A 23,558-nucleotide genomic window follows, 5' to 3' on the forward strand; every position below is an offset into this window, starting at 1 on the left:
TATTATATTGGCATGCTGCACAGCTGCATTAACCATGAGGGATTCCTTCTGGCTGGCACTAGGGGAAGGGTTTCATAGCTGGTAGGGGCTGGAAGGGACCTTACAGATCACTGGGTCCAACCCCCTGCACTTGGGCAGGAAAGACCGCTGGGATCAGATGACCCCAGCAAGATGGGTGTCAAGATGCTCTTTGAAGATCGCCAGGGTGGATGACTGTACCACCTCTGGGAGGAGCCTGTTCCAAACCCTTGGCTCTCAGCTTGTAAAGAGGATTTCAAGAGAAAATACATGCAACCTCTTACTACTACAGCCTGTGAGTGCAGGAGCCACAATACTGCAACTTCATATGTGTGAGGTAGACACACACACCCCTACGATCTTCCTGATGTGGCTTAATGGACTTGCAATGTTGTTGAGACAGTATTTCCTACGAAGCATGTCTATGCTGTAGTCAGAACCACGACTGCAGCATATACAAATGTACCCAACCCAGCTTCAGTCTTGTTAATGCAGGCAACAAGAGCAATGAAGATATGGCCATGAACGCTTGAGCAGGGGCTGGCATATATTGAGGGTCCCATGTGGCCATGCCTTCAGTGCTGTAGCCGCCCAAACTAGCTAGACAACAGCTCGCTCAGGTAGGCCTGCACATGCTGTGATCTCACACATCCATCTGCCTGCCACACAGACATAAGTGCTGAAGCAGCCCAAGTAGGGCGTTCCTTCAACAGGCGTAAGGAGGGTTTACTGGGGTCTCCCTCCCACGTGTGGCTGAGCGGTCTGCTTCCAACTTCCCTCTGCAGTCCACCTACTCACAGCATCATCTCTCAGACGCTGTAAGCCTTACACTTCTCCCACTTACACTGGTTATAATAACTCCACTGGAGATACTGTTGCTTGATATCAGCGTGAGAAAGAGGAGAATCGGATGTTACATATCCGCTCCCCCTGCTCCCGTGCAAAACCAGAATTCAATCCCAGTTCTTGCTGCCCCGTGATAGCACTGGGATGGGCAAGGAGCGAGGGCATTGCTAACCCCGAAGCTGGAGGGAAGCCAGTACTCACATGCTCTTCAAAACCGTTTCGCTCCCCCTTTTGGATATCTCAGCCCGGAGCCCAGCCCGGCCTCCAGTGCCCTTCTTCAAAGCTGCTTAAATCACTTTTGGAGCAAAGCCTATAAACACTGCAGGGAACTGCACTGACTCCTTCGCTGTGCGATGATGGTTCCTGGCAACTGAACTTGCCCATTTACGGTCACGGCAGCCTGGTTCTGTAGCTGCGTGAGCCGTGGATCTGGCTCCTTTTAAAGAGCCACAGTCTCCCAGAGTCGGAAAGTAGCACAGCACCGTCAGGTAGGAAAGTAAAAGGGTGGGTGCACTTGAAACCCAGTTAAGGAGAGAATGGGTCAGGGCACTGGGCTGCAGCCCATTTCTAAGCTGCCCAAGTGATTCAGTGCATGCATGCTGTGACTCAGTTTCCTTACCTGTGAGCCTCCATTAAAGTTCGCAAGGCACTTACAGCTCATGTGAGTGCTACAGCCTGTCATTACAACGCTCCAGCAAATCCCATTCAACTGGGATTTCCTGACCACGAGGCCGTGCTGACAGGATTACAGGCAACATTGAAGCATCCTCAGAGGGATGGTGCATTTGCTGAACTCCTTCTCCCTCCCCAATCTTATCACTTGGAGTGAAGTCGATGCTCACAGAAGGTGCCTGAGCCACAGCCCTGGAGATTGAAGCCCTCGACTTATTCACCAAGGAGGAACAATATGGATCTGCTCGTGTATCTGGCAGCTCCAGCACGGAGAGCACAGGCTTGAGAGAGCAGGGACTGCTCCTCTCTCTACCAGATCCACTTCCTACAGAGCCAGTTATCGTGGTATCCCCGGGACGTGGACTTCCACCCCGTGGGACTAACCTCCAGCCACTGGCTCACATCACTGCCTCACTCAACACCCATCTCAAGTGTCGGTGTCTTCCAATTTAGTGACAACCTCTGTAGTGGCACGGTCAGGCCCCTGGCCCTGAAGGATCCCAAGTCAGCACACGAATGAAGGACAGGGATAGTCTGAAAGGGAAAAGGAACTGAGATGGGAAATTCTGCCTAGACCTTATCCCTTCTGAGACTGCTCATCAGCATGGCTATGCAGTTTACACTTCATTGGGTGAGACTACACTAGCTGGGTGTTTGCAGCGAAGATCAGCACACCTATGCCAACTAGTCTGGGTACCACAAGCAATCAAAATAATGTGGCAGCCTACTGAGTCCCAGGTAGCTGCCACCGCCCGTGCTGAAGCCCGTATCACTTAGCTTCACAGACCTCCTCAGCTAGTTAGAAGTAAAAGGCAGAGTGTCACATCCCTGAGACCTCTGCACCCCCAGCCAACTTCAGGAGTTTTGCACCTGGAAGTTGTGTAACTGCTTGTGCAAAGAAGAGAAGGAACTGGAGGCTCAGTGAGCCAAGACGGCGCTCCTCTGAGCTGAAGTCAGATAATGGGAACAGACGGCCGTGAAGACAAGGGCAGCCAGCCCATGCGATTCAACTCGTGCACAAAAAGCCGCATTTATAAAACTGACACGAAGAGAAATGAAATGCCAATTACAGAAAACGCTCAAATAAAGGGAAGCAAATACAATTTGCGAGGCAAATTTTCACGTGCGGTGCAGCAAATGGCTCAGCGCTGCCCAGAAATCAGATCAGCGCTAACACGCAGTCAGCCTGAGTCAGGGAAATGATTTGAATCCATTTTCCATAAGTACAACCAAATCCATTTTCCATCAGTAAAAAAAAAAATAAAGAAAAGGAGACGTGCTTTCTGAAAAGGATTAAGCGGATAAAGCCAAACAGTTTTCCGAAAAAAACTTGTTCATAAACCAAACACACTTCAAACAGAAATGGAACCATGAAAAAATCTGCGTAAGAAGATCTGAAAAGCTTCTTCGAAAGAAAACACTGTCAAAACATCTTATGTAAACTCACCACACACAACAGAGCATCAGGAGACATTTAGCAAATGAAACACAGGCCAAACGTAACTCCTGGAGACAAAATGTAACCCCTTTTCATAATCCCCACTCAAACAAGTTTGACATTTCAGTCTCAAGAAAAAATTTAGGAACAATGATACTCTGCTTGGTTTATGATGAAGGCGTTCTCAATTTTGGTACTTATTGGGAAAAAAACCCCACTTTGTGGGAGTTCTCTTCTATATCCACGAAATCCATTCTTTTTTACTTTGTGCTGCTGTAAAAATTTGCCAGTGCTAGAGTCAAGGGAAAAATCTCATGGAAAGAAATGCCTGGGACATATATATATATATGTATATATATATATGTATATGTGTGTATATATATATATATATATATATATATATAAAAGGCAAGTAACCTCTTATTTGTAATCTGACAGCTCACAGAAACATTGGAAGGACATGCGATTTATACTGTCTTTGGGGTAGGGACAATCTTTTTTTGATCCAGGTAGTGCAAATAACAAATAAGAGTATGTATTTGCACAATTGCTCACAGTGGAAGTGTTCAGGCAGCCGTCCGGAGGAGGCTTTGTGGCTTTGAGAGGCCCATCAAGGAAAAGAAGCATCATCATGTGACTTTGAAAAGTTATGACAACTGCTGTGTCATATTTTATGACAATCAAGGCAACCGCTGTGTCATATTTTCCATGTGTGAACCCCTTTCCCTCCAGGCAGATGTATGTTCCCTTAAGCCACATGTGGATACGCTTCTAGCAATACATTTACAAACCGCAAAGTCTGATCAGAGTTGATTCACAGATATAAAAAGGGGTTAAAGTGGTTCACAGAAGTCATGGAGCTAATCAAAGAGCAAAGTACTACCCAACTTGTGCATCTATGATACTATGATCATAATCTTGTCTTTAATAATTAAAGATTCTGGATCATCAGGCCCCTTTACCACCTCTGTATGCTTAAGTTTAACAGGCTTGCTCAACTGCACAAAGAAATTGGTAGAGAGGTACAAATTGTACTTAGAAGTCCTGTTTTCAGCCCTCCTACTCCATGACTATTACATATATGAACATGTTATGCCAAAGAATGACCAAGATGCTGAAGATCTACTAGACTGAGAACCTCTGTGATCCCTGGATGTGAGATGTTATAGAAGCACAAAGCATTATTAGCCGAGCTGGCTGAAAGACATTCAAAGAACAATTTATACAGAAAATACAGCTGCTCTTCTGGGCAGCCGTTTTCCATAACCAGATATCTGAGCTTACAAAATGTGCACATTACTTGAAATGTAGTCAATAAATGGTTCTGTGCGAGTGAAATCTAGTTCACAGTTTATAAGTGATCCGGTCCTTGTGACTTACAGTGGTATTCGCTTCAAGGATCGATTATTTGAAATTCCCATTCAAACAGTATGATCGGCAGGGATCCAGGGTTTTCCGTTCACCATGGAAAAATGTGGTGAAACCTGGATTTTCTCATTTTAAGGAGAAAAACCCAGATTTTCTCCTTTAAAGGAGAAAAGCACAGTAAATGGTGGGCTTCCCCTTGAAGGCTGGCAGCATTCCAGCCTGCGAGGGGCTGCGGGCAGCAAGAGAAAGGTGATCAGCCAGGGGCTCCATGTGCATGTGCACGTGGCCACCAGGCGGCCTGGAGAGCAGCTCCCTGCAGGTAAGTCTGGTGGCGGAGAGGGCGGGGGAACTGAGGTCCCCATAGTGAGGGAGGAAGGGAGTTGGGCAGGGCTGGGGCTGCTGCCCAAGCAGGACGCAGCATGGGGCTGAAACGCATGGCTGCAGGGCCCAGGTGGGGAGCAGGACTGGGCCATGGGTGGCTTATCCACAGGGGGGTGGCTCCCCACTGCTGTGTGCACCCCTGGAGGAGGCATGTGACTCCCAGATTTGTGCGTGGGGTGGGCTGCCCTCTGCAGGCTTGGGCTCCCCACCCCACTGCCCTCCACCTAGGGCCTCAGTGGCCCATCTAGTGCGGCAGGGTACAGCAGGGTGGGGAAATGTAGTGCATGGCACCGCCATGGCAAGGTGCCCCCTGCCCACCCGGCAGCAGCGGGGGGGTGGTGCACAGTTGTACCCTTTGCTGCCGCTGAGCGGGCATGGTGCACCCCACCATGGCAGTGCAGGGCTCATGGCAGCGGCATGAGCTTCCCTGCCCGGTCCCGCTCTGCCCTACCACGCCAGTTCTCACAGAGGCCCCAGGGGGAAGGCAGCAAGGCAGGGAGCCCTGAGCCTGCAGAAGGCAGCTTGCATCCACCTCCCCATGGGCTCCACTCTGGTCACGCTACCCATGGAGGAGGGTGAGCTGGGCTCTGCTCTCTGCTCCACTGCAGCAGCTGCCACCTCCTACGGGGAGTAGCTGGGGTTTGAGCACTGCTGCGGGGAGCAGGGGGCTGCAGACCCAGGTCTCTGTCCCCGTAGCCCTGGCAGCTGGGGGCCCCCTCCAGCAGGGCTGGTGAGAAGTGTGGGGCTGTGGGTGGCGAGTGAGGGGCAATGGCATGGGCAGGGCACTGGCATATCAGGGTTGCTCAGTGCCACAAAGCAGTGTGGCAGAAGAGGGGGGCAGCTGCAGCTAGACCCATGTCCTGGTGAGTGAAGGGGGCAGAAGGAGCCCTGATTTTCCATGATAAAAACCCAAAATCAAATGCCAAAATGTATTAGTATTTACAATTTATTTTATTATAGTAATTGAGGCATGGGCAGGCTTCCAAATTGCTTTAAAATGGTAAATATATCAATAAAACATTGGGTTCAACTGCTACCTATATATATAGTAGTGTTTCATTTTGATCACGGGAAAACCATGGATTTTGGGGGTTTTAATGAGAGAATTTGCAAATCTTTTGTCTTTGCTTTATCAGAGAATGTGTGATTTTTAAACAGACAAAACCAGGACCCCTGGGGATCGGTGACTTACAGACATTTCTTTTGCTCTTGGAGTCAGTGACTCCCAAACCCACTAAGGGTCTTCAAACGCTGAATCCTAACCCTCATGACACTCACCCTTTCCATGTTGCCAACTGCTGAAACTTCCTTAGCCTGATGAAGGGTTTTTGAACCCGAAAGCTTGCTTAATAATTGTTTTCCAGTTGGTCTAATAAAAGATATCAGATTCACCCAAAGAACCTTGTCACCCTTTCCATGACATTTCTCAGCAAATTTTACATATATACAAGCAAACGAGCAGTCTTGCCAGCACCACCACAGCACATTCATAGGGCTTCTTCTGACGAATGTTCATAATTGTTTTTCTTGAAGTGCACTTCTAGCAATGATCTAGTCCTAGCAACTGATGAAGTAGGCTGTTGCCTACAAAAGCTCATACATCTTTCAACCAGCGCATTTGTATGTGCCACCCTGCCTTATCTTCTATTTGACTTCATGCTAACGTGGCTAACCACCTTCAAGCCTCAGAATCACCTAAAGTGACTTAAGAGCCCAAGTCCCAATTGCTAAGGAGATTTAGGTGCTTAGGTGTGTGTCTTTCAAAATCAATGGGACCTTCAGCTCCTCAGCCCCCACGGCCCTTTTAGCTGCTAGTTTTGGCTGCCTATCCTATTTAAACAACTTTCCAGAGTGATATGACTCAGCATGGAGATGCATTTCCTGTGATTCAGATGAGTTTCAAAAGTCCCCATTCATCCTTCCAGCATTTACTAAAGTATGGCTAAAGCTCATCCTGCCCACCCCATGTTATCAGCTGCTGGACAGTAATCCAAGTGCTATGGGAAGTTTCTACCACGGCTTGTCACTGGGTCTAGTGCCATTTGTGAGAAAGAAGTTATTTTTCTAATCTTTATGATTAATTCTTTGGAGATTTCCTACACACTTCACTTAACACCAGTAACCAGAGCCAGGTTTTCAGTTCCCATTTAGACACCTAAGTATTTGGCCAGATTTTCAACAGAACTCAGCACTGGGAATCTGCATGGAGAGTGTGTCTGTCACAATTATCCAGGTTTTCCAACTCAACCAGTCCAAAAAAAAAAAAAGCTGGCAAATCAAATTAATTTATTTACATATTTGTATATATAATATTTGAACAGCCTTCAAAAATGTCTATGGTCTGGATTTTTCATGTGAAGTTATAATATTTGCATGGGAAATTTTGATCAGAAAAATTTTTTTCTTACAAAATTTCCTGAGAATAATAATCAGCATGTTTCCAGCCAGCTCTGCCCTCCTGGAAATCTGATCCTGACTGTGGGGGGCTGCAGAGCTTTGAAAATCTGGCTTGGTTACTCCCTCTCCAGCTTGCCTGTCTACCACACACTGCTGCCATCACACTATTGGCTTGGCTACCAAGTTATTCTGGCTGAGTCGTGGGTGCATGGACACTGACTTAAGTCATCAGTTCCCAAACAAGGCATTGGAAGGGATTCAATTCAGCAGACAGGGTCTGGCCAGAAGTGCAAGCCAATCAGGAAGTGGGATAGCAAGCCTGGAAGTGGGGTCTGGGGCCCAAAAGACTAGACACAACTGATCTAAGCAATTCATTCACAAAGCCAAGTTCAAAAGCATGCATTGACTTTGGAGAGCTCCCCCTTTTCTACGCACGCCCTCTTCCCTTTCATCCACTTTGTGTGCAGGAGAAGGGGCTTGGGACTTGCATTCAGTGTGTAAGGTCTATGCCAGGCACAGGCTCCACTCACATTTGTGCCATACAACTGCTTCATGCAGCTTTCTGCCATGAACTCAAGGGGTGCACCTACATATAAAATTAACATGGCTGAATAAACTCCAGCGCAGTTGGCACTGGAGTTTATTGCTCCCAAGCACAGCATTTACACATGCGCCTGGGACTGCAGCACATTGAGCCTGGGTGGCATAGCCCCGGCTAGCAGGGGGGTCCGGGATGCCAGCCTGCCAGCCAAGGGCTGCTCCAACCCAGCTCAATGTGCTGTGGAAGGTCTGGCTGGGGCACAAAGGTGCTTCAGTGAAGGGCTAGCCAGCAGGCAGCTCCCACACTGAATCGCCCTTGTGCTCCAGCCAGCCCTAGTCACCGTATACACGTGTATTGCCATGGAGTACATAACTCCACTGTAGGATAATACTTGTGCCTGCGAATACTATTCTATGGCACAGTTAATTAGTCTACTTCATCCTAATAGCACTGCACGTGCAGACAGTGATGCTTACTCCAGAGATAATTAGTCAGTTCTGCAGTAAATGTCTTGTGTAGCTGTGCCCAAGCACTTGCAAGACTAAGGTTTTAAGCTTTAAATAGCAAGCAAAAAGATTCAGAGGGTTTCTAGGGCTATTCCATGCAACAGGTGGGTATATATACCTGCTCTGGCAGTAGTACATTGTATCAGTAGTCTTATTATTATTATTATGATTTATGTCCTGCTCTATCCAGGATACACGTGAAACTTAGGTCCTTATTGGAAACAGCAAAAGATGCTTCCTTTCACACGACAGTGGCATGGGACTTCCAACTCCAACTCCTTTAGGAGAAGCTCGACCTCAACTCCCAATGTCCATTCAGAATCCCAAACTGCATACCGTGAAACAGGCAGTCAGGACCCTACCACCCACAGGCACTAGCAGATCAAATACAATCACCATAAACTGTCCTGACCTTTACCTTAGATGACTGGGATTAGTGCTGGGGTTAAATTATGCAATTTAGGGAGAAGGCAATGGTATCTTTGCATATATCTGCACAGCATTTGGTATAAAGGAGCCCTTATCCTGAGTGGGACCTCTGGGGTTGTTTCATAATAGGAAAAAAGACACAAAACAGCAGCCTACTTATGCTATAGGTTATAGACAACTGTATCAACCTTTGAGGATAGGTCTGCATGGTTCTGCAGGGATGCAAATAGGGGTGATCTAGTTGGGGCCGGTCCTGCTTTGAGCAGGGAGTTGGACTAACCTCTGAGTCCAACCCTCTGCTCAAAGCAGGACCAGCCCCAACTAGAGGTGGCCTCCTGAGGTCCTTTCCAACCCTAATTTTCCATGGTTCTATGAAATATAGGAAAACCATGCCTCCCCTTTTAGAGCGGTTAAAAATGTATGTTTGTCCAAGCTCTGAGACATCCTGGAGCTTGTAAATTCAAATCCCAGCAAGCCGAGGAATGAAATAGCTGTAGCTGGAGTGCAAAATCTAATTAAATGCATGTTCATGTTTGAATCCTGATGTGAACGCTCTCAAAAGGTAATCATCTATTACCTCCCGCCTATTGCCTTTCATCCTGAGGATGCACCATAAACTCAAACTGACATGCAAGCAACGTGTGTGGGTCACTTCACCCATGACTGAAGCGTGGCCAGCTTCATGACAGAACGTAACAGCTGTCTAACATCACGCAGCAAGAGTTTAGGGCAGGGAGTGAACGTGCATGCAACAAAAACTGCAGAGGGGATTTTAGAGGGGCAGAATATTGTTACTGGGGCAGAAGCTTGGCACGGATGTGATCATTAACTCTTCAGAAAGTGTCATGGGATTATGAATGACCACAAGCAGCTCTGACTGGTTTTTCATCTCAGCTGAAAGACAGCAGCTCTGGTACCATGTTGGGGCACTGTTGGTGGGGCATTCACACTCCTCCAACCCTTCCTGCAGCACCTTGGATCTTCATTGTAGGTCTCCCATCCTAGGCTGTGAACCAGCTGGATCCTTCTGAGCTTATGAAATCTGAGGGGCTCACATGCAGACTTGCTGACTAATAAAGATTTCACTGACCTACTTGCCCCCCACCATCCAGAATTCAAACCACGCCGTCAGCGAGGACAATTTATTACCTGCACAAGAAGTTCCAGCTTCCTGTCATCGAGGAGGTGCACTTGACATCGGCGGCCCTCCGTCATCTGCAAGAGAGAGGACAGACGTGCGTTTCAGGGTGCTTAATTTACAGGGCTGGCAAAGGCTGCAAACTGCCACTACCATGTTGCGGCTCTGCTCTCTCAAAACCCCATCCAAGCCGAGGGTTTCATTCACAGTTTTTCCTTCCCTGGCACCAGGAAAAGAAAAGGTTGGAAAGAGAAAAAGAAAAAACACTCTCGCAGCTGTCACCAAACAGCACGCGGCCCCTGCTTTGACTCAGCCACAGAAGGGAGAGCGTTCCAGTGTGAAAAACGAGCCTGGGGCAGAAGGTGACTAAGGGAGGCTGTTTCCCGTATGCAGGCTGATGGAAATGGCCCTGACACTTCCCACCTCGGCCCCCATCCGTGCAGCTGCCCTTCACCAATGTGGCAACACCAGAGAAAATCCCTGCCCATATTGCAAGGGAACATTCAATACTTGACAGGTAAAGATTCAAACATACCTGAAATTACCCCAAGGATTCAGGTGGCCCTTTTCTACCTAAGTATGTCTGTACTAGAAAACTATACAGACTTAAATACTGATATAGCTAATGTTAACAGACATGGTTATAGCAGAATGCTTTTAACCACAGACAAGGTCTCTTACAAAGTCACCTAGATTGTGGCAGCAATGAAATGCATGAGATATGTTTCCCTGAATGATGGAAGCAATCCCCGAGGTCAGCCAAGAGTTAGGGACCAGTGCTTACATGGCACCATAACCAAAAGTTATATTAGATATTCAGACTCTGATTTATCGAGTGACTTAAGCGTATGCATAATTTTACATATGTAAATAATCCTATTTGCAGTCAAGGGGAAGTGTACCCCAAGGCAACCTATGTTCTAATGAAACTCTCCTGCCCATACTGTCGGCATATGACCAGGAAGTGAGAGAGTGTTTTGGCCACTCCTAATAAAGTCAAGAAAAGTTTTGCTGGGATAACCCTGCAGTAGCATTTGAAAGGTTTAAATTTTAAGGGGAATATTCAGAATTAAGATGTTGGCTAACTAAGTTACAGTTAACTAAGTACAAAGAGCAACTCACAAAGACACTTTCATGGACCCAGAAGAACAAACTTCCATCTTTAGCTTTCTTTGGGCAAAAATGAAGTTTATTTCCTACCTGGGGGGACTTTTTACCATCTTTAACTTTCCCTGAGCCCGAGGAAAGGTGTGTGAGTCTGAAAGCTTGCAGAAAAAGACCATTTTTTTGTGATTTCCTAGTTGCTCTAATAAAAGGTATAATCTCTGAACAAGATTCTAGAGTTTTGCATTTCTAGTTAACGAAGTACAGCTTTGTCTGTAGACCTGAGTCACCTGGATTGCATAGATTCAGAATCATACATTGCTCCAGTTTAACAAAATTTAACACCCGAGGTGAGTTTTATTAGAGGCTGCATTAACCAACAAAATCTTTCCCTTTCAGGTACCACCAACCCATGTAATATTTATGAACCTGGGCATGTATAAATATCACTCTGATCCCTGCAGGCTTTGTCTGTGTTGCTAGTTATACCAAAATAATTTTTGAATACCCAACAATGCTAAATAATACCGCTTTCCTTTGCATATTCAGCTGCTTAGGCACAATTGAAGCTCTGGCATTCAAATCAAAGGAAATCCTTTGTAAAACAAGACTTCTCATAAATGTCAACTGGTTACTACCGCAGCAATAAATTGTCCTGCTACAAGATATTTCTAAGGTAAGTAATGGCATGTAAAGTATTGCTTTACATAGGGCATAATACTTGGTGAGTGAGATTTCCACCATAAACCCTCTTTGTATTTAAATGGCTTTCAACTCAGCTGTAAAGATATGCTCTAAGCGTGCTGTCCAAGGCCCCAGAGAAGGGACTTTATACATCTAGAGCACCTTTTCATCACAGATCCCCTAAGCCTTATGCAGTATTCTAAGGGTATCTCCACTGTCATAAAATGCTTCTATTTAAATGTTACAGACAACTTAGTGGATGAGACTAGATTCAGTTTCTTAGAGAACTCCTAAATGCTCTTTTTGTCTTCCAATACTTCCTGCCAGACACCAACAGAGCTCACAAGATAGAAATCCTTGCTTATTCACCATTGGGGCATAGTCCTAAGGCAGGGGTAGGCAATGTTTTTTGGCCAGAGTGCCGGAAAACACCACAATGCCTACCTTGGAAGGTGCCGCAGTGCCGGCATGCCAGAAAAACAAAATGAGGGTGGGGGGGGGAGGGTACATAGCAGGATGTACTGCATACTTGTATATTTAATAATCATAAATGTTGCCTTTGTTGTGTGTTCCTTTTTTGTTAAGCATGTTGTCGTGAGAGAGAGAGAAAAAGAGAGAAATAAGAGAAAGAGGAGAGAGAGAGAAAGAGAAAGAAAAAGGAGAGTAGAGACACACACACACACACACACACACACACACACACACACACACCACATGTGAACAAACACAGAGAACCAGAACACACCCAGAACCAGACCCGTGCACACACAGACACGCAGAACCAGATGTGCGGGCGCACAGAACCAGGCTGCTGGGCCACTGGACAAAGTCCAAACCGGCAATGCCCTAGGACCGCCTGAGCCCCTGTGCTTCCCCCGGGAGCCAGCCCCCCAGGCTGCCGCGTGGCCAGCTGAGGCCCCAGCCCAGAGCCTGCCCATCAGCCCAACCACCCACTTACCCACCCCACACAGCTGGTAGGACCATTCAGGACATCTAAACCGTTTTCCCCAGAGAGGCTGGGAGAGCACACAATGGCAGATCCCCACCACAGTCCCTCCACCCTGGTGCCAAGGCAGCTGGCGTAGGGGAGCATCAAGGAGTGCTTTCCCCCAGGAAAGCAAACCAGACTGGCACTGGACTGATAGTGCTGGCTATCTATAACACCCCACTGGGTCCAGGGCATTGCTCTGGGGTCAGGCCAGTGCAGCAGGGGAGGGGAGAGCTGGGCTAGAGCTGGGGAGTCTGTCCCTGTACCCTGAAGGGCTGCGCTGCCCCGCTGTCCACTCTGAGGTGCACGTGCAGTCACCGCGAGAGATGATGCCGGAGCTGTGCAGCCCTGCACAGCTGTTTGCAGCCTGCCTGTTGCTTGCTGCAGCCGCCCAGAGCCCAGGCTGGCTACAAACAGCTGCACCAGGCTCCAGAGCCCAGTCACCAACTCTGTGCCGGGAGCAGGGGAGAGGCCGGGGTTGCGCTGCCTCAGCCTCCTCCCACCGCCCACTCCAAGGTGCGGGTGCACGTGCTGGTACTGGTATGGTACAGAGCTGATGCCAAAGCCTGGTGCAACTATTTGCATCCTCCTGGCTGCAGCTGGCCCCGGCTCTGGGTAGCTGCTGCCAATCACGGAGCCCAGGCTGCTCCCAGCAGGGCTTGCAGCCTCCCGGCCACCTGCTGGGAACATCCTGGGCTTCGTGGCTGGCAGCAGCTACCCAGAGTTGGGGCTGGCGGTGGCGTGCCAAGCAAAATGGCTTTGTGTGCCATACTTGGCATGCATGCTGGGGGTTGCTGACCCCTGTCCTAAGGCTTCTGATAGGGTAATTGAGACAGAAAGCTGGTAAGTGACTTGGCCAGGGCCATGCCATGAAGCAGTGGCAGAGACCACCCAATTCTCCTGAGTTGCAGTGGGTGACTCACTCCCATTAGGGCACAAAAGCACATTTTAAAATGAAAAAGCAGTACCCAAACACAAAGGGAGGAAGGGTTAAAGCTGCAGATATTTTTGGGTCTGCACTCTTATATTTCAAAGAAGGCTCAGTTTGCAACTTGAAGCTTGGGAGTTTTCTACTCCATAATTTTGTAACCTCCTAGTTAGTGCTTTTGTTACTTCAAAGAAAACCTGCCTAAATGGAAACAGATGGTAGATGAAGCTCAAAAATAAAAATATAAAGCTGCTGAGCTATACTGCATGGCACAGAATTTTGCCCATGTCAAAGTGCTGTGAATATTGTTATCCTCTGCAGAGACAGGGGAAAGGCAGGAAAAAGCTCATCTGTCTGTCTTTGGCTTCTTTACTGCTGCACATCACCGGAGTATCTGAGTGCATCACATTATACTAGTGGACTTCAAGAGACATGTAATAATATCTATACAATTTTATTATAGTGCATGTGTAGGTAAGTGTAAGTTCTTTTACAGCCCATACACAAATTTGGTATGGGTCCCCCTCCTGTGTTAAGATTTATATCAGAGCATATAATAGCTCATGTACATGCATACTGTTTTCCTGGACTGAATCCCAGATTTTGGCTGTGTCTCATTAAGCCTTTTATTGCTACCAAAACCATGCAGATATCCCATCAGCTCAGATGGGAAGGAGTCTGTGGAGCAAAAAGATGGGAACTCAACCCCTCCTGTTGTCTGGAAACTCAGAGCAGCCCTGGAGTGCGGCGCTGCGGCAGCTGCGAGGTCTCCGTGTGGCCAGAGGTCCGTTACAGGCTCTACCCCATAACACACTATGCTTGGATAACAAGTGCCTTGCTCTTGCCTAAAACTGCAGATACTGGCTATCAGAGAAGACAGGGTTAGCAGGCTAGAGACGAGCGAAAACAGAACGATCGTTCCTACGTTCCTGCTCGTTTCTTATTCCATGAGACCGTCACCCGTGTTGAATTTTTTTTCCCTCAGCAGCAAAGCTGTACAAGCTATTAGTTTGCTGGAGTGAGAAACGGAGGCATTTCGTGGCACCACAAGAAGGAGCTGATTTAGCACAGCCTGTCTGCCTGCATTTGAGGTTATTGCCACTGACTTCGCAAACCCGCTATTGTCTGCTCTGCTGCGCTGAGGACTCCAGTCTCCTGTGGGATGGATGAAGGAGCCTGTTCTGTAACTCCTCATAACAAGAGAAGGGAAATCAATGCCTATGCCCTTTAGATGGGATCATGGGAGCAGGAGGTCACTAAACATTAACAATTGCTCAGCAGCACTGGGCGTTTGATGGGAGAGGCCTACGAAGAGCAGAATAAGGTTCCTTAACTTTCTCAGTAAAAGGCAGATATTCTGAGGGACAAAGAAGAACTCAAAGCAAAAAGAGAAGAGAGGGTTGCTTTCTCTTAGCTACAAAAAATTGGGGATATTCCAAGAAAGAAAAAAAAGTCAAGCAGCAAGGGGGTGAAGGTTGTAGAGAGAAGACGGGAGTGCTTAATGTGGAAGAAAAATATGTCTGAACATAAGAGATTGTTCACATACACTGGACTTTGCTCTGGGTAATTATGCACTGGAGATGCTTTGCATCACGGTAAGATTTATTATTCACTCGCTGAGCTCGGGAGTTGTACCTGGTGCTTGCCATGGTGAGCATCTGTTTCACTAATTTGTGGTGAGAATTTACTGTGTATGTTGGAAAGTTCCTCCTAAAGGAATCAGCAAGTTGCATCACTGCCCTTCTCTCTTTACCCTGAGATCATTGATACGTCTCAGGTATTTGGAAGAAGTGGGACCCAGCTACAAACTTTTTTGTGGTAAGAACCGACGCAAGTGGTAATGACACGCACAGCTCGCTTGTGAATATGCCACGTAGGCTCCACAGACCAGCTTTCCCAAGAGTTCAGATCTTACTAAGCACCTAACCAAGCTCCTGATTTCATAACTGGCTCACAACATCACATTTTTGAGAAAGTCTGGTCATTTCTTTTCTGGCCCTAAATGGGAATTGAGCAATCTGGCTCCAGCCGTGGCTGCTGAAAGCTTGAAAATCTGAAGCCGGGCTCTTAAAAATCCTGACCGATGTGTGCTGAGTTGTTATATATGAAAGGGCTGAGTATATGCCCAATGTACAGAAACATAAAATGGGCACATGTCTGTTCTAGGTCTGAATACTGTTGTACTTTGAGAGACTGTAGACACAAGTCACTTCCTGTCTCTCTCTCCCGCTCGCTCACTCTCTTTCTTTCACTCACTCTCCCTCAATATTTTCATCTGCAAAATGGGATAATGTTACTGACCAACTCTGTAAAGCGCCTGGAGATCTGTGGAGCGAGATACTACATGTACACTGTTGACCTTTGAATCTGTCATCCCCGCAGAAAGTAAATTTCTCCTGAAAGTTCCCTTGCTGACTCCCTTTTTGGCCGTTTGCATTACGAATGGATTTTCTAGCTACCTTTGACATGCACATAAAACTTTAAATCTCATTTGGAGGCTGCTGCCCAAATATTTACATAGAGGGTTTCTTAGGAAAGTATCCCGTAGAGAGGCTAGCAGTTGTTTTGCTCTGCTATGTGAACCATTTTGGCAGCTTACCTTCTCCTCCATTCATCTTGCCTGTGACTCCAAACATTGGCTAGGAGATTCTTATAAACTGTCCCTGACACTGCTTGGAAATGCATACTCTGCTCGATTCAACTCTAGACATAGGTCAGCTTGCTACTAAATTAACAAAGGCAGCGAAATGTCCATGGAGCTGTTGTATGCAACACAGTCATCGTTTTAGAAAGCAGAAAGAGCTGCAAAAAACCCCTTTGCTTTAAAAAAAAAAAATTCTCTGGGTGAAAACACGGCTGTGCCAAACAACTCAAAGGCACAAAATGCAAATGCTGTTTACAATGGCAGTTCTATAAATATCCCTGGCACGTTTCATTAGCTAGTGACTGTAGACATGAAGAGGATACAGTGTATTCTTCCATGACTCAAATCAGAAATTATAATTGGAAGCAGAATATTTCCTAAACGCTTGCTGCATGTACAGGAGGTAATTACTGTGCTGAATACACAAAAAAACCCCTGTGTCACAGTGCCTGCTGTTTGGACAGATCCATTGAAAGGAGGAGGGAAATACAAGGCCTTTGATTAAAAAGACACTATTGGCTTAAAAAAACCCATGCTCCTGTCAGAAACTTTTAACTGGCTAGTGGTCCTGGTAAGTTCTCAAGTCGCTCGAGTTGGAGAAGGTTAGGAGGAGAAATGCTTTGCTTAAATCTTTTCTAGCTTGTTTATCTTTTTGCATTGAAGAGCACTTTGGTACTGATTCAGGAAAGCATCTACAGCAGGGGCAGGCAATTTTTTTGGGCAAAGGGCCGCTTACCGAGTTTTGGCAAACCGTTGAGGGCCGCATTTCCCTTTCTGGCGCAGGGAAGCAGGAACAGCTCCATGGTCCCAGGCCAGAAGCCTCTGCTAGGCAGGGGTTTCTGGCTGGGGGGCAAGGGCTGGGCAGACCTTGCTGCTGGGTCCTGCCACTAGTTTCCTCTGGGTCCTACTGCTCTGGCTCCTGTCATCTTTGACAGGCAGCTAGGAGCAAATACATGCTCACTTTCTAATTTTTAGGGGCCTTGCAGGCCAGACAGAATAGCCTGGCGGGCCGGATCCAGCCCCCAGGCCGTATTTTGCCCACCCCTGATCTACAGCAACCACCTATCTTGCTAAACAATATTGGCTCATTGCCTCCTTGTATCCCTCAGCCTGTTTATATCCATCTCTTGTCTCATGTCTTATAGGAACATGGGAAAGTAGGGCTGGAAGGGACCGTATATGGTTATTTAGTCCTTTGATTGAAAGCATGTTAAGGCAATGACCATCTTTTGCTTCTACAGCATCTACCGCAGTGGGGACTTGGTCATATGGTAATGTAAATCATCAGCATCCTGATGATAATTTCTCTGAGCAAAGGGAGAGAAGCTCTATAGTCCCTAGTGCACATGGGGTTAACAAGGAGTGCAGCTGGTCCCATGGGTGAATAGGACAAAGATATCAAAAGAAAGTGGAAGTGGCTGCATCGATGACTACCTGGGGAAATGGATGACCACTTCAGGGGAGGAGCGCGTCCTGCCTTGTGCAGCTGGCTGGGAAGCTGTAAAGATCCCACTGGGATGCATGGATCCAGGTGGGTTGTTTGCATCTGGCATCCTTTGCTTGTGATTCATTAAAAGAAAACCTTGAAGAAAGGAAGTGGCATTACCACCATAGGGCATCATTCATCTGTCCCAGCTGGTGGGTCTGCCCACCCCACTGCAATCCCTCTTCAGGAAAACACACGTCTTAAGCATGTGCTTACGGTGCTGCTCACACTCTCTTGCTTTCCTGACTCGTGGCTTTTGTGCACAGTCACTTCCATTGCTCTCCCTGCATCATTTGGTAGATAGTCGGTTGTGTCCAGGAGTTTTTCATGGACTAACAGCAGAGGGAGCCGAACATTTTCAAAGAGGTGAAAAAAGTAATTGAAGAAAAATACTACCCTTTCCACGGAGCCTCAAAGGCAGGTGGCATACCAGACAGTGTTTGCAAGGCTTTGCCAAGATTTAACACAGAGCCCCTTATGCTTATCCCTTCCTTTGAGATCCCTGAATACAGGACAATGCAAAGTAGTGTTATAAGATTTTTAAAAAAATGATAAATATCCATGGGACCTTTCCCATAACGCTAAATAAACAAAATGATTATGAACCGGTGTTGTTAATAGTATCTCAGCAGCAAGTCCTGTGGACACCCATGAATAAAATCATGAACACTCAATGGGTTAATCTTCTATCATCCGTGGTGAACCAGGCTGTTCAAGGTTACTGTTATTTGTCATGGTTATATGTCATCTCTTTTACAGCACCCACTGTATAGCTGGAAGGGATATTAGACAAGGTTTCAGGCACAAAATAAGCTTGCCTACTATCTCCCAACTATATAATGGTCCAATAAAGATACCAATGAAAAAATCCTTGCTTCTCATATATTTTCTAGACCATCATGGCTACAACTGCACTCCAACCTTTTCTTATCAGGAAAGCTACTCAGCAGTCTGGGCTGGCAGAGGTTAATTATAAGACGTGTTTTTTTCTTAGGAAGGATGAGAATATTCTGTAAGACCTGTCCCATGGCATTTGCTGAATAACGCAAACAATTTCAGAGGCAGAACGAACATCTTAAGTTTACAGAATCCCTTTAAAGTTATGGCAACCTTCTGGTCGGTAATGGGACCTTAGCTTTGGAGCCATGATCATGAGAGGTATCCCTAAATTTAATACATTGGGAAAGTGGCAATGCCAAAAGACATAGCGACATAAAGTAAGATATAAGCTTATATTATATAGCATGCTGTTCATTGTAAAGCGAGTACCCCACATTTGTATGTAAGGAAATAGATAAAAGACCAGTAGATGGTGCTAAAGAATACCACGCAAAATCCATGGCTCATGTTTGACCAATTGTACAATGCAAATACTTTCTTCTGACAGCTCTTCATATTGGTCCTGCACAGTAAGGGTAAAAACCACCAATGAGACTGATGAGCGTTTCAAACCCTGAGACATTACATCGCAGCCAAAGAGTATATTAGTGAGGCTGCAATGACAGTCCAAGCCCTTTAAAATGCCTCCGAGCCTGAAGGAAGGGAGAGGTGGGGTTTCAAACAAGAACTTGGTTACTCACCGGCATATGCCCCGAGGACAGGGAATCTCTCCCCAGCAGGAAATCGTTTAAAGGGCCATGGCTGCACAATACTGCAGACATTTCTGGCAATGTTCATTGCCAACAAGAAAGCAACAAATACGAGGGGATTTAAGTCGGAAGGTGGGGCAGGGTGGCACTTCAAGGTGGCTCAAACCTTTTTAGGCACTCCTAATCAGGCTTGAGGCACCACTCCTTAAACCAAAGGTCCCCCTTGGAAAATTGCGGTTCTTACTTTTGCTCACTTTTGATTACTAGAGCAATTCTTTTGTTCAGAAAGCCCATGCTGCTCAGAATATTTCTGACACCGGATTCCTTTTCAACATCTCCCAATGGGTTTATCTTGTGAATTGTGTTTGCACACCCTTGGTGCCAATATTGTGTGGCATCCTGACGCACCCTTGAATGCATCTCAAGGGCCCCTCGTTGAGGGTCGCTGCCTTAGAGACCAACTGGTCAGAGGAAAAATTGGAGACAGTCCAGGAGAGGGCAACAAAAATGGTTGGAGCACATGACTTTTGAGGAGAAGCTGAAGGTACTGGGTTGATTTAGTCTAGAGAAGAGAAAACAAGGGGGATTTAATAGCAGCCTTCAACTACCTGAAGAGGGGTTTAAAACAGGACGGAGCTGAGCTGGGCTGTTCTCAGTGGTGGCAGACGATAGAACAAGGAGCAGTGGGCTCAAGTTGCAGCAAGGGAAGTTTAGGTTGGATATCAGGAAGAATATTATCACTAGGAAAATTACCCAGAGAGGTGGTGGAGTCTCCATCCTTGGAGGTTTTTAAGACCTGGCTAGACAAAGCTTTGGCTGGGATGATCTAGTTGAGGATGGTCCTGCTTTCAGCAGAGGGTTGGACTACATGACCTCCAGAGGTCCCTTCCAGCCCTAATTTTCTGTGATTCTCTGACATGAGCTTCCATAGACAACAACCTACTGAAGTAGTATGGTACATGGGATAAAATAGGTTGTTGCCTGTGAAGTTCATGTCTCTCTGAACTTAAAACTGAGGGCCAAATCCACATGAGGCACAGATGGAAGTTAGACATTTAAGTCCAAGTCAGCAACACATAAAAACTTCACCTCATTGCTTAGGTGCTTCAGAGGCCACCAGCACTTAAAATTTGCTCAGAAAAGTTATGCAGGCTCCTACAATGTACCTGTTGTACGTGCCCAGAACTGCTACCATGTCACTACATAGTTCATCCCTGTGCCTAAATTCTCCGAATGGCCCTGTCCAATAAATATGCCCAGACTGTGATTAGCGCACACAAGCGCGCGCACACACACACCTGCACGCACCCACGACAATGGCAGCACAAAGCACAGCTGCCAGGGCCAAGTCCATGATAACATGTGGCCGGAAGAGGGCAAAGTGGCAGCATCTGCTTTGTACATGCCAGCCTTTCAGGTTAAAGTATTTACCAAGGAAGCAGGAGAGCCAGGTTCAATGCCCTCCACAGCCCAGGAAGGTTCAAGGCCACATTTCCTAGCCCACGAGAAAGTGTCTTCCCCAACAGGCTACAGGTTAGCTTGGCATAAAATCACTTCCTTTTCCTTCACCTGAGGCTGAGCTACAGGGGAATGCAAGATTCAGGGGCCGTTTATGGATTTTGCACTCTGAACCATGGATATAATGCACAAGCAGTCTCGGGAACAAAATGAATTTAGCACTAACTCAAGTTTGTGAGTTCCACTCTGGGAAATGGGTGATTAAAAGATATGGATCTGGGCCTACATTCTCATCTTCCTAAATGGTGGAAGGAAAAATTATGTTGGGTGGAAAGAAGCCAGATGCACTCAAAAAGAAGTGTCAACTCACCTATTATAACAAAGTCCAGTTTTAGAATACCAGTGTAGAGATTTCCAGATGTTTCAGCTGGCTATGGCTATCACTCTTGATCTGGGGTTGAGCATGAATAGCCAATTCATGTTTCACCACAATCTACTTTCTTAGCCTAGATATGCCCCAAGATCTGCTGGTCAAACTTCTCACATCCTGCTCACTTCAAATCTTGACAAGTCAGTGGGACAATTGAAAATGTTCCTTCCAACCTGTGCACATAATTTCTTGCTGTCTAGGCCTCCATTCACCAAGACAAACTTTAAACAAAAGTCCAACTCCAGAGTTTAAGTGCTCAAGTGTTAAGCCAGGGCAAAGTGCTGTCACCCACCCAGATCTTGCAGCCTTTTCTCTTGGTTGAATCTGGGAAGTGTTTGTGGCTCCTATTCCAGGTCTGCTCTGTTAATGTAATTATTGGATGCACCTAGAGATGATAAGTGCTATAGAAATGGAATAAGTAATAACTAAATGAACAATCAATACTGTCAGTCTATCTGCTCCACCTCCTGCCAGACCAAGAATGTTCCCTGCAGTACATTTTGCTACTGCTTTGTTCAGACTAGTTTTAAATGAGTCAAGTGATGGGGCTTCCATCACTTCCCTTGGGAGACTATTGTACAGTCTGATAGATCTAATAGATCAGCTTCTGCCTAGAGCTGACTGCAGCTCCTGCTAATAGAGGGAACATGGAAGTCACTCTCAAGCCTGCTGTGGTGCTCAGCTGTTTGCGACTCCTGCTTGCAAAGATGACAAGCTGCTCATACCAATCTTCAGAAAGGATCTTCAGCTGTCTTTGAATCCACTTGATCAACGTGCCTGCCCTCCTCTGCCTCCACCTCCACAAAAAGAAGAAATGCCACCAAACCCTTTCTGCTCTCTTTCCTGAGTGCACTAGTAATGGGAGACCATATGCTAGCCAGGCTGATGGAAGTGAAGTGCATGGACCAAGGACAGTATATTGATTGCCTTTATTGCATATGTAAGGGATTCATGATGAATTATTCATTGACATCACAGTAATAGTAGAGACCACAATGAAGAATCGAAGTGTGCTTGTGCTAAATACTTAACACTCATGTAGTAAAAGATGGTCCCAGCCACAAAGACCTTACAGTCTAGTTCAGTGACAAGAGGCGGACAGTTTCAACCTGGGGCTCCTGAATTAAAACCTGAGTTGTTTTGTCATCATTACTGTTTTAACCTGACTTTGCCACCCTTTGAAGAACATACCTTTTGCAGTGTACTCATCAGATCTCATTCCTTCTACTGTAAGCTCTTTAAAGCAGGGACCAGACAGGGTTTGGGTCTATAAATGGGGGTTAATACCCTCATCTGTGGGTTAATGCAGCACAAACAAACAAAAAGTAATAAGTTACTTGGGTTTGGGAGGGAGGGGGTTTCAGAGGGTCTTGCAGTCTCAGCCTGGTTGGCTGGCTGAATGGATGTTGGGTGCATCTGCGTTCTGCTTCAAAGGCTATGTACTTTGGACCAGATGTTGCTTCCTCCCAAAAAACTCCAGCATTACTCCTGATAGCTAGTATTCAAAGCTGCAGGCACAGAAGGTGGTTACATGTAATACTTACCCCATACTAAGGGCACTCAAAACACAAGCGTCCATATGTTAAAGCTCGCTAACTCGTGCTAAGTGCCCTCTGAGCATCTCAAAGTTACCTTTCTTAAGTGAGGGTTAACTCTGGCCTGTGCTATCTGGCTTGTGTTGGGGTAACTTCAGTCTGCTCCATGGAGATAAAATGAGCAATTTGCAGTCCTTCAGCATCTCAGGATGCACCACCACTCCCAACTCCTTCGCCCAAACCCCCAGCAGGGATACAGCCCAAGTGTCCTGGCTCCTAGCTACAGCCCTGCTCACCAGCCCTCTAGCTGCAAGTCAGAGCTGTGCAAGAGACAGCACTAACCCTTAACGTGCGACTGCTCACACCATGTTCCAACTTTAACACCATTTAACTTTCAACAGATTTAGTATAGTCTAAGTGTAACATGTAACTTTGCCCCAAGAGGCACTGGGATCTGAGGAGTAAGATGCTGGACAGGATGGATCTCTGCCCTATCACTGAGAGGCTGTGTGACCTCAGACAGATGTCACCTGTCTGTCACCTCTCCAAACCTCCTTTTGAGCAGTCTGTTCTGACTGCACAAACTTTGGGGCAGGGACAGTTTTGCACAATGTGTTTGTACAGCACCTAGCACAATGGGTCCTGCTCTTGGTTAAGGCCCTAATGCAACAAAGGGTGTGGACAGACAAAAGTGAGGCTGCTTTGAAAGAGCGGAGGGTGAAAACGACCACATCGAAGTGCATGTCACTCCTGCTCTTTGCAACTGAAACCGTCATGATTTACTGGGAGAAAAATCAATGTGGCTTATAGGAAAATGATCAAAAGTGCCGTGTGCTATTCGCACGTAGCAATAAACTCTGGTGCATATTGCACGGGCATTTATTGCTCCCGGGCACTGCGTTTCAACGTGCCTGGGACCACAGCACGTTGTGCTGGCTTGGGAACTTGATGGCAGGGAGACCGAGGGGTCAGCCTGCC

The 23,558-nt window shown here is 46.6% G+C and overlaps 1 protein-coding gene across 6 annotated transcripts in view; it reads right to left on the reverse strand.

Moving 5' to 3' along the window:
- FRMD4A (FERM domain containing 4A) overlaps positions 1-23,558 on the reverse strand; it is a 283,978-nt gene that overhangs the window by 155,031 nt on the left and 105,389 nt on the right. For all 6 annotated transcript variants that reach the window (XM_019487548.2, XM_019487547.2, XM_014607558.3 and 3 more), the window contains exon 2: positions 9,746-9,811. In XM_019487548.2, coding sequence (XP_019343093.1) covers positions 9,746-9,811 — 66 coding nt within the window. The remainder of the gene's footprint in view (positions 1-9,745; positions 9,812-23,558) is intronic.

This window comes from Alligator mississippiensis, chromosome 4, assembly GCF_030867095.1.
Source record: "Alligator mississippiensis isolate rAllMis1 chromosome 4, rAllMis1, whole genome shotgun sequence".
NCBI lineage: Eukaryota > Metazoa > Chordata > Crocodylia > Alligatoridae > Alligator > Alligator mississippiensis.